A 12,527-nucleotide genomic window follows, 5' to 3' on the forward strand; every position below is an offset into this window, starting at 1 on the left:
GTTGTGGAAAATTAACTCTCACAAAGAAGCATAATGCATTTTGCCACTGAGAACAATATAATAATATCTTTCTGTTGCCGTTTTAGTGATGCCTGCCACCAAAGTTCCTCCTACTTGTACATAATTAGTTACTCCTGTTGCAGCCATTACGCTTTGCGACAAATACAAAGATTATTATAGTTGTAATTAACTTCACGAGAGCGGTGCATGACAGAGGAAGATTAGGATCCATTGAAAACACACCAGTGAAAGACTGTAAAGGCACGTTTGCTTCAGAAAACCAGCGGTTTCTCCTGTCATTGAGATAAGCTGTCATTTGGGAAAAACTACGACAGAAGCTTCTGAATACACTGGTCATAAGATAATTAGGCTATTGTTAGAGACAATTTGATGGACAGGATGTGAAATTGTTAAAAAGAATGTAAAAACATAAAACATCATTTTGATACTTGAAAATATTAGCCTACTGTACATGTCTTTATGCATTTTACAGTAAATGATTGTACCATATACAGATATACGATTTCCAACGTAAATATCTTTTCTTGGACTACAACAAATACACAGATGGTAGGCAACAGTTTACTTCCAGATATTGGTGATGTAGTATAGACCGACATTATCATAATTCCTCCCTCTTGGACTCACAGCCTGTAAGTTAACTCCTGTTAGCATTGCGACGAATCTTTCAAACATGGTAAGGAGCGTCACATTTCCGGCTGACGTCAAAGGTATTCAGGCCAATCACAACGTACAGATTAACTTGCCACTCAGGGTCACAGAGCTTTTCAGATCAATGAGTTTTGTACAAAATCAGAGCGTTTGAGGAAAGCAGGATATCTGGAGCTACAAAAATGTACGCTGTGTGGAAAATAATGTGTTTTTTACCATAAACCACGCAAACACATTGTATTATAACAAATACACAAAAGAACTTTGTTTTTAGCAATGAAATAGATCCACTTGGTTTGCAAGACAATTTAACATACTATTTTAAGTTTTGACCTGTGATAAGTTGACACAAGTTAATGGTTTAACTTAAGTTAAAGTAACATGAAATATATGTTGATTTGAAATAAAATGCTGCATTTTTTTAAAGTGACATAAATTATTTTCTAATGCAAGTACACAATAGTTAATAGGTGTGTAACGATTAACCATGCAAATGCGCGTTTTCTCAATGAATGAATTTGAATGAATTACGGTGAAATCCCGGCACATCCGAACGCCAGGGGGCGCGCTAATGCAGAAACTCCCTTTGTGGCACAGAAGAAGTAGCAATGTCTACAGGAATATTTATATCACTGTTCTTCAAATTGTTTCAGGTATTTTCATGATAATAAATAATTTTTTACATGATTTTTATTTAACGAGGGTTGCTTTTTTAAATGCACGTTATAAACGACTCCGACTTATAATGATTTTAGATTGATAAGGACTTCCTACTGACCTTGCGGTTCAGAATCGATTTCAGACGGGCATTTTAATGGGACACATGATTTATTCGTTACATCCCTAATAGTTAAAGGAACCTACAATGTAACACCTAAAAAGTGTTACAAGTTGATTCAACCTAAAATTTAAACAAAGTATTTTTCACCTAAACATATAAGCTAAAACTATTGTTTTTTAGGTGTTACCAATTGAAGTTTATTATGTTGATCCAACTTTTTTACTTTTTACAGTGTACATAGTTTTTTTATGGATTTATAGTCAAAACATGATTCATGTAGTTACATCATTATGCATTTACATTATTTTATAGTTTCAAAGAGTTTGCTTTTATTATAAAATGTGGGAAAAAAATATGAAATAAGTGACCCTTAACATTTGAACTTTAGTAAGGTGTATCTACTACATTAGTATCTCTTTTAGACGGTAACACAGTGTTACAAAAATCTCAGGTTTACACCAACATAGGCTTTTCATGAGCCCATAGCATCTGTGTGAGTATTTAATAGTTATTATGCATGTGACTACAGAGCAGCTGTATAGGTGTTGTGTACTTAATGTGTACAGTCATTCATCTAGAGAGCAGATGCAGTAGCATTCGGTGACTGGTGCGAGTGAAGCTCTCTCAGTGTATAAGCAGATGGTAGAGTTATGGTAGTCAGAGAAGTGATGTCACACCTTTAATTCTGAATAAGGACCTGCTGCTGAAAAGTTTTAGGAATCAAAACTCATACCTGAAACTATAAAAATGAGAATCAGCTAAAATTCAGTGTAGATTAGATTTCGATGTAACTACTGTACATGCTGTTTAATGCGCTTGATGGTCCAGTTAGATCTGGAGAGTAGGGAGGCGGACCGGGTTGCGCTTACAGACGGTGTTGATGAGTAAACCACAAGAAACATATTGGATGAACAGAATGGAAAAAGCAGAGATGAAAGAAACACAGAGCTACGATGGCAAGAGATTAGGGTTGTCAACATTGTCATGGACTAAAGCCAAGGAGGCAGAGAGGCATCTGCGACTAACTTTGAAGTTTGTGCATACGTATGTGCATAATTTCCATGGGTTCTGTAACTGTATTGTGTGTTATATTTCCAGATACACATACATCTCAGAGACGTCTATTTGATGTCTGCATTTACATGAGATTAAAGAATGGCAATGGCAAATTATATTCTGGTAATGAAAAGTGGTAGAAAAACGCATTACATCTAATGCTTTGTGATTGTTTTGAATTGGGTGACAGCAGAATTGCAGTTAGTACGCTCTGTACTTCAAGGATTTTCCAACATAATATGTTGAAACAAGGAGATAAAACCAAAACTATCGGTATCTTTTGCTATCGGTAGATGTCATTAAGTAATTGAATATCGGTACCAGCATAGAAATTTTGTATTGGTGCATTCCTAGTATAAATAATTATTCCTAGCAATATTTTGTGCATTTATTGATTTTAAATAATTTGGTTTATAGGGACACTCCACTTTTTTGTTTTAAATCTCATTTTCCAGTTTTTTTTTACCGTTTTGGAATCCATTCAGCCAATCTCCAGGTCTGGCGTTACCACTTTTGGCTTAACTTAGCAGAATCCAGAATCCATTGAATCTGATAAAACCATTAGCATTGCGCTCAAAAATTACCAAAGAGTTTCGATATTTTTCCTATTTAAAACTTGACTCTTCTGTAGTTACATGATGTACTAAGACCAACAGAAAATTAAAAGTTGCGGTTTTCTAGGCAGATATGGGCTAGGAACTATACTCTCATTACGGCGTAATAATCAAGGACTTTGCTGCCGTACCATGGCTGCAGGAGGCGCAATGATATTACGCAGCCGAAAATAGTCCCCTTAGTAACTTTCACTAGCAGGGGACTATTTTCGGGCACTGCGTAATATCATTGCGCCTCCTGCAGCCATGTAGTGTATAACTACAAATGAGTATATTTTTTTAAAAAAGTGGAGTGTCCCTTTAAGACTTTGGTTAAAGTGCTGTTAGTGATTTTTTTTGTCAACTTTTGTAAACCCTTTTGCTGACTTCAAAACTTCAAACAACCCTACCAAAGTAAATAAATTTATCAAGACCCACTAACATAAAATGAATATAGTGCACATTCAGCAGAGCGTAGTTTTAATTTCCTTGCAATTGGATAAACTATTATATATTTACATAATAAGAATTTATATAATTGTGCATATCTGCATGTAACCACACACTTGACCCAAGACCTGACTCTAACCCACCCCTAACCCTAAACATACCCTCAACATAAATGCATGTAGAAAATAAGCACAATATATTAAATGTTTTTTTTTTAATGTAGACAGTGGTTACAGACACCTAATATCAAGTGCGACCTTTTAAATGCAATACCAAAATACCTTTTGATAAGATATCAAAACCACTGCTTGTCATTAACTCGTCGAAACTGATTTTGTGTTATTCAAACTGTTACACAACTCACCAAATTTAACTGTGCCAACCACAGTTTGAAAAGCCCAAGGCTAAGGGATTGTGGGCCGCATCACTTGTTTATGCTGTTTACAGACCTCGAGTTTGTCCCAAAGAAGACACAAGTGAATTCTCACAACACATATTTCAGTGATATTTGTTAAAGTAGTAGTGACATTTTAGTGGTAGCTTTTTTTTTTTATTGCAGCGTCTTTCAGTAATAAAATGTCTACTCTTTATAGATTATGTTGAGCAAAAGTGAAGTGAACCCTCTAGTGGCGTAATGATGTCATTACATTTCCGGTTGACCTCAGACTCACATTCCTGCTATTATGACTCAATGTCATTCTTTATTTCTCAGTTTATAAGTTTAAGTGTCATAATTGAGTTTGAGGTAACAAATGTGCCAGAAAGAAATGTGCTAAATATTGTGTGGTTGCACAGTATTGAACCCTAGAAGATATCATAGATAATCAATCCCGGACAGTTGCAGACACAGAACACCTTGTCTCCATCCACACCCAGACAGACGCCAGTCAACCACTGGCCTCATTTGTATAGTGGTGTCTCCACTTTTACACAGGAGTACTTGTATTATTATTATTACAAAGCACTGAGAAAAAGCACAGTGTGGTCCAAACATTTGAGAGCATTCTTTAATCTCAGAATTTCACATGGTCATTTTCATGTAAATATGAAATACTAAGAACTTTTAGATAGTTAGTTAAATGTTTTATGTATTATGCTAATTAATTTGTCATTAAAACATCCTCCCCTCTCTCTTCTGTCTCTATGTTTCCCCAGCTTGCTCGTAATTTTTTCCACCTGAAATGTAATCTATAAGTCTTCTCTATTTATTCCACTCTCATACCACTACTGCTTTTCTTTCCTTCTGTGTCTGCACCTCTGCAGGTACATCAGAACCATGTACCTCGGCATCCAGAGTCGCAGACAGAAGGAGAACCAGCGACGCTTCTACTGGGCCATGATGTACGAGTATGCCGATGTCAACATGCTCCGTCTACTGGAGACATTTCTGGAGAGCGCTCCACAGCTGGTGCTTCAGCTCTGCATCATGATCCAGAAGAACCGAGCCGAAAAGCTGCAGTGTAAGAAGTGCCGCAAGGCTTTATACTGAGACCACTGACATTGTAACTAGCACAGCCTGTGTGTGACAGATGAGATCGCAATTAAATGTGTTAAGGTCACTGGGAAAACTCTGAAATGTTAACAGAATAAATATAATACATAATTTAAGCTTTTCAACAGAAAGATATGTTTTTGAATATTTTGATTGCGATGTAGCAGAAAGCAATTATCGGATATTTATTTAGAAGTAAGAGTTGTTTTAAAATCGACTTGATTTACTTTGCAGTAGTGTGGGTAATTTGTCAAATGTATTTCACACCAAAGACTTGCTGTTCTCTGATTAGAAATGTTGCTGAAAATGCACCTTTAATTTTTCATGAGCGTGGCCCAAAACTCCAGAACAGCATGATGCATGGCAAAATCTGTAGTTAGGTTAGTTTAAGTGACAACAAAATATGACCAACTGCACTTCATAGCTTTGTGTTTTATTAATTCATCAAGTCCAAGTACTTCAATCATTCAGGAATAGGACACATGATGGCAAAGCCATACAGTGTGTGTGGGAAAAGGCTGATTGTGTTTGAATCTGTGTATAATACCCTTCCTGCCCGAGACTTGTGTTTGTGGAGGACAGGGTTTTTTCTGCTGCGCTGCAGATAATCTGAGGTGTAGAGTAGAATCATTTCTCAAATCTGATTTGACAGCTATGCCAGCGATGCAGAAGGCTTTATGAACACTATGAAGTATCAGGTCAACAGGATGAATAGTAAAAGTGGCTCTATGCGAGATGAAAGATATTTAGTACATCCAAGAAATAAGTTTAAAAAAACAATTCCAAAAATGCTTAAAATTATTAGAAATAATAATTTTTTCAATAGCAGTACTCAATGCAAATATTTTGCGTTATATATAAACACACATTTTAAACATCTGATAACTTTATTTCTATATGTCTTATCATGCTTTATTTTAGATTTTTTATATATTTTATATTTTGATTGTAAATTCTTTTTTCGAGGATGCTCGATGCGAAGTTCGTCCCAACATGTATTTAGCCCATCGTGTGTGGTTCGTGGTGCATCACGTGTCTTGTCAAAATAAGTGCCTGCTGCAGATGCGTCTAAAGGTTTATGTTAAGAGACAGATCGCATTTGCCAGATACTCGCATAATGTCATGTGTAATCAGAGTTTACTGTTAAAGGAGTGTCTTGCGTGTATTTTGTGAACGTGAGCGTCTCTTCTATCATAAACGGTTTTGACGAGTGTGCAGCAGGCACTTATTTTGACAAAACATGTGATGCACATAGGATCACTTGACGCGCAGAACACATATTTTGAAAACACAAGCAATACACATGACACTCCAACACATATTTTGAATTTGCGCCCCTCACATGAGCAGTCACGAGCCGCCACTGCATTTGAACCTATTTGCAATGTAAAAAGATTTCATGCTTATTTAGATAATCATTAAAAGTGCCATAGAATGTAAAGCTTTATTTACATAGGCAAAGATGAATAATGTTCTGTACATGGTAATGAAATCATGAGCCTCAAACTATTGTTTCCTTCTTCTTATGTAAACCTTGTGCATGCAAAAGGAAACTGAAAAACAGGCCAATCTTAAAACCGATTGTGACGTTACAGTCTGGATGTACATATCCCAACATTAAATTAATTACAATATTGTTACAACGCTAAAAACAAAGTTATGACTGCTGACGCTATGAGGTAACGTGCAATGTTAATGTTATATTCTACTGCTAGTTAGCGTTTAGGCTGAAGTTCTGCTTACAAACTTACCATTCAGAAACGTCCACAATCTTCAAATAATTGATTATTCATCAAAATCTTCAAACATCACAGTCTTTGCACACACACAGAGCTACTGAAATGAGACGCTCTGAGAAACAGCCAATCAGAGCAGAACACAACATTATTATTCATGACTCTTTCAAATAAGGTAATAATAGACCATTTAATTCTAGGGACAAATCCTACGGTTGTAAATGGACTTGTAAAACAGTTTTTTGACTAAACTCCGCCCACAGGAATACGTCAATCGCCAGCTAAACTAACGGCAATCTAAGCTAACGGCAAGCTAAGCTGCTATCGAATCACAACACACTAAACAAACTACACAATCAGAACTCGTTACGTATTTCTGAAGGAGGGACTTCATAGAAAAAGGAAGACATCAGACCATTTTTAGGACAGTGAAAACAGCGCTATAGAGATAAGTAAATTGTGTGAAAAATACCGCATTTTTTACACGTGAAACATGAACACATCTTATATTGTGCACTGTAAACACAATCACAGAAAGAACGGGACCTTTAATGAAGTTACATACCTTCTATGTAGATATCAGAGAACAATGTAACCTTTTGTATCAATGCATTCTTTGGCACCTTTAAATGAATAATTCTGAAAAAGCAAAGTCAAGCGTTAACATTTTCGATTTTTTAATAATAATCTAATAGTTGCCTGTCTCTGCTTTTATTTCATGCAGGTGTGTCAGCGGTTGCGTCTCTCCTCTCTCTCTCCTGGGTTCTGGCCTCGTACCACAAGCTTCTACGTGATTCCCGCGACGACAAAAAGAGCATGAGCTATCGGGGAGCACTGGTGCATCTCATGTGGCGTTTCTTCACTATTTCTTCCCGGGCTCTATCCTTCGCCCTCTTCGCCTCAGTTTTCCACCTCTACTTTGGCATTTTCGTGGTGCTGCACTGGTGTGCCATGGCCTTCTGGGTAATCCACGGAGGCACCGACTTCTGCATGTCCAAATGGGAGGAGGTGCTATTCAACATGCTGGTAGGCGTGGTCTACGTCTTCTGCTGGTTTAACGTCAAGGAGGGAAGGACCCGATACCGCATGGTGGTTTATTATTCGCTGGTGCTGGTAGAAAATACCATTCTGACTGCTCTGTGGTATGCCTACAGAGACCCGGTCACAACGGACTCTTACGCTGCATCGGCTCTCTGCGGCGTCTTCCTCTGTTTCATGTCTGGAGTCGCCTGCATGGTCCTTTACTACGGGGTTCTGCATCCCATGGGGCCCAGGCTAAGGGTGCTGGCCAGTTCCTGTTGTGCTGAGCTGCTCTGGGGTCTCCCTTTACCTCCAGAGGCCGAGCCTATGGCACCCACACCAGGGCCTCGGGGCTCCCAAGCCACCCCAACCAGAGCCATGGGTTCAGGAGACTATGTAGAGTCGGAGGAAGCTGCCACAGATACTTGCCTGCCGGTGTTTCAGGTGAGATCCACAGAGCCCACCGATGCGGCGGGCAGGCCCATTCCTCAAGAAGGGCCACTAATCAAGATTGACATGCCCAGAAAGCGCTACCCGGCCTGGGATGCTCACTTTGTGGACCGCCGCTTGCGGAGGACCATAAACATTCTCCAGTACATCAGCCCCAACGCAGTGGGCATCAGGTACAGGGATGGACCCCTGCTCTACGAGTTGCTCCAATACGAGTCCTCCCTATGAAGGCGTCCAATGCCTCCCTTTTCCATGCCCTCTCTGGTTCTCCACTTCCCTTGGTGCTTTTTTCTTCGAAAATTTTATTTAGTTGTACTCTCAAGTTAAGAGAGTGCATCTAAGGTCTACAAAGAGTCTAAACAGAGAATATTCTACATATATTTTGACAAACACAGTATACAGATGGAGGACAAATATTCAGATATACAACATTCCCTAGTTTGGATAGTTATGGTGTGAGTGTTCTACTAATGTGTGTGTGTGTGTGTGTGTGTGCAGTGTGTAATGTTGTTTATGGCCCTGTGAACTTTGACATTTGCAATGCATGATGGGAATGATGGAGGAACATAGTCTTTAACATCCTCATTCTGATTTCATTTTGACCATTTTGTGCCTACTTTTTTCCAAGCGGATGCGATGAAAAATAGAATACAGCTAACGTAAATGATGGCAAAAGATCATTATAAGCTAGACACAATGGCCCACATTATCCTGCGGCTAACGGGGATACTTTAAACAAAAACTTTAAAACTAAATAAAAATGAAAACATAAAACCAAAAGGTGAAGAGCAATGATGTCCTATTTGGTGAAAATGTGTGTGTTTACCTACCATATAACACTGCCACTGGCATTTTGAACATAATAAGGGCCTTAACATTTTATATATTTCTAAGATAGTCTTTGGCCATTGATGGCCTTTGATGCTATCTTCTATTCTGTAATGAGTATATAAGGTTAACACTTTACATTAAAGAGTTAGTTTACCAGAGAAAGAAAAAGCTGTCATGAATAAGTCACCCTCATGTCGTTCCACATCCGTAAGACCTTCGTTCATCTTCGAAACACAAAAAATCATATACATATATACACTTAATTGAATTTTTGACCATTCTTCTAAAAGCACATTTGTAAGGTCAGACACTGATGTTGGATGAGAAGGACACTGATGTTGTTCTGATTCATCCCAAAGATGTTCTGTGCAGGCCAGTCAAGTACCTCCACACCAAACTCGCTCATCCATGTCTTTATATGACTTGCTTTGTGGTGCACAGAAAAGGGCCATCCCCAAACTGTTCCCACAAAGTTGGGAGCATGACATTGTCCAAAATTTCTTGGTATGATGAAGCATTAAGAGTCCCTTCAATGCAACTAAGGGGTCAAGCCCAACCCCTGATACACAACCCCACACCATAATCCCCTCTCTCCACCTAACTTGACACTTGGCACAATGCAGTCAGGCAAGTACCATTCTCCTGGCAACTGCATTCAACTTGGTGATGTAAGGCTTGGATGCAGCTGCTCGGCCATGGTAACCCATTCCATGAAGCTCTCTAAGCACTGCTCTTGAGCTAATCTGAAGGCCACATAAAGTTTGGAGGTCTGTAGTGATTGACTTTGCAGACTTCTGTGCACTGAGCACCTTAGCTGACGCCGGTCTGTGATTTTACGTGGCCTACCACTTCGTGGCTTAGTTGCTGTTGTTCCCAATTGCTTCCATTTTGTTATAATATTACTAACAGTTAACCATGGAATATTCAGTAGTGAGGAAATTTCACGAATGGACTTATTGCACAGGTGGCAACCTATCACTGTACGACACTTGAATTCATTGAGCTCCAGATAACGACCCATTCTTTCAAAAAGCTGTCTGCATGCTTAGGTGATTGATTTTATACACCTGAGGCCATGGAAGTCATTGGAACACCTGAATTCAATGGTTTGGAGGGGTGTCCCAAAACTTAAATATTTATATAGACACCCCATTATCAGCTCACATCTATGGAGTGATCAAATGAGACATGAAGGTAACTAATAAAATGATATAGGTAAAGTGTTTACTATATAAGTCGTTACTGCTCTGTTATATTTGAAACCAATTTGTAATAGCATGGACGTGTTGAAACACAGATTGTGGGAAAACCAATTTTTTTGTTATACCATACATAAACATATAAACACAAACACTGATAATAATAATAAAGAGAAATGTTTGTGGTGCTTAAATCTTACCTTTAGTAATCCTCCATCATTCCCTGTATAAATGAATACTGCATTTCTATATCCACTTAAACTTGTATTCAAAAAAAGCTTAAAGAGTCTCAAAGACACATTCATGTATGTAAATGCTATAATATTGTCATTCACCAGTTCCTTGATATACTATACAATTGAAAAATTTTATTTATTTTCAAAGTAAGTTTTAATATGTTGGCTATATTTTTTGAAGATCCCCTTAGGAGAAAATGTATTTTTTCTCCTAATATTGGATACATTTACACCATAGAATGCATGGTAAGGTTGCACATACTGAGTATTGACTGGATTGCCAGGGCTTCTAATGTGCCCTTATTTGTAATTGGATAAAACATCCCATTTTATTCATTTTTTTACATCTGATACAAGGTGCCAGATGAGTTTGTATATCTGTAAACTCAAGCTAATCTCCCCCAAATTCATATTTTTAACTACAGTAATAATGAATGAATTTCTCAATGAGGGCCAAGGTTTGTTTAAACTCCTCAAAACCATATTGTTTAGTAAGCTATTCAGTTTGTCTCAGCAGGTTTATTGCAAACACTAACATGGGATGCCAAGTTTCACTGCATGAACTGCTAGAAATCCCCTTGTGCCTGCCGGATATTTAAACGCAGATTTCAGATTAGTTGTAGAGGATGAGGTGGGGGGTTTTATTTGCCATGGATGGAAAAGATTTCGAGGATAGATATGTGTGTGTGTGTCTTACCTCTGAAACTTCAGCTCTATCCTTGGTTGCTGCTCTGAGCCCTCCACCTCTCTCATGTGTGTGTCATCTGGGATATTCTGATGCAAAGACTATGTTTTAGGAGAACAACTTGGATTTATAACTTGGCCAGAGGGAATTGGGAAGGGCAGGCAACTTCATGCAAATAATATGTTAATTCCAGAACATCAGTTTGCAAACCAATTCCATAATACGTGCAATATCAGGTTTCTGGTTTTTACTACTTGTTAAATTAAACAATTTCATCCAAACAAACCTGCCATAGCCTCTTCCCGTTCCCTTTTTGCGCCTGTATAAGATATTCCACTCCTGCAGGTGCTTGGCACAAGGATGCACTGTTGTTTGCTGGGATATCACCAATCTTATTATATTACTATGTGTAAATGTATGTTTTATGCCTATGGTTGGGTGACTGGCTGCCTGGCATCCCATGCTAAGTTTAAAGTCCAATAACAAAATCAGCAACAAATGCACTTTTAAAAATAAAGGTGCAAAAAAAAAGTTATTTCTGTGGCATTGAGTGGCACGATTATTTTTAAAAGTGTAAGGCTCTTGAGCTCTTGACCAGGTAATATTTTCAACTACACTGTGATGTTTTCTTTTCTAATTCATCTTGATCATTAGTTTAATGTCAATTTGTGAATAGATTTGGGGGGAGGGTGCAAAAAATCCCATATATTACACATAGAATTCTGAATTTGGTTAGTTTTACTGCCTTACTAGCCAAACAAGTTACATGGCTGTATTTCCATCCAGCTGTGTTTTCTAAGCAAGACCGATAAATAATAAATTCACGCCACTATTTATTCATATTCGGGGTTGGGTGGGTAAGTGGGACCAGTCTATAATGATACTTTGTGGTGCCTTGTCCTCTTGGGTGCTTCTGTGTAGCCATGGCAGCCATTGCAGCAAACAACAATGCCAGTGTCTCTATCTTTCTTCATATTTCACTCAGTACTGTAACCAGCCAATAGATTTTGTCCCATATCTGCACAGGAAATGCATTCAGCATTGGTTTTGTGAAACACAATGGTTCAGCGTATTATAAATGAAAGGCAATACTTAACATCTACTTGAATGTTGGGTTCCACACCTTTTCAGATTAATAAATGAGAGGAGCTCAGATGCAAAAGCCACTTAACGTCACCTCCGTCAAATATGAGATAATGATATTATTGACTGAATGCTCTTGGCACGTATTATTGTATGTTTGTGAAATACATTCGGTACAGATTAATCCCAGCCTCAGGCCATTCAGAAATACCAGTTTGTTGGCAGAATCAGTTAAATGCCACA

General features: G+C 38.1%; 1 protein-coding gene across 1 annotated transcript; it reads left to right on the forward strand.

Moving 5' to 3' along the window:
* Positions 1-4,828: 4,828 nt before the first annotated feature.
* LOC135739001 (XK-related protein 6) lies at positions 4,829-10,149 on the forward strand. Its single transcript, XM_065257244.1, has 2 exons — positions 4,829-5,012; positions 7,505-10,149. The coding sequence occupies exons 1-2, from the start codon at positions 4,829-4,831 to the stop codon at positions 8,476-8,478; spliced, it is 1,158 nt and encodes a 385-aa protein (XP_065113316.1). The 3' UTR covers positions 8,479-10,149.
* Positions 10,150-12,527: the final 2,378 nt, after the last annotated feature.

The sequence above is a fragment of the Paramisgurnus dabryanus genome, chromosome 12 (assembly GCF_030506205.2).
Source record: "Paramisgurnus dabryanus chromosome 12, PD_genome_1.1, whole genome shotgun sequence".
In the NCBI taxonomy this organism is placed as follows: Eukaryota; Metazoa; Chordata; class Actinopteri; order Cypriniformes; family Cobitidae; genus Paramisgurnus; species Paramisgurnus dabryanus.

What these genes read in the sequence shown, in the direction of transcription:
- LOC135739001 (XM_065257244.1), top strand. Translation starts at nt 4,829, where the DNA reads ATGTACCTCGGCATCCAGAGTCGCAGACAGAAGGAGAACCAGCGACGC. An exon ending in CCGAGCCGAAAAGCTGCAGT is followed by an intron (nt 5,013 to 7,504) that starts GTAAGAAGTGCC and finishes TATTTCATGCAG; the next exon opens with GTGTGTCAGCGGTTGCGTCT.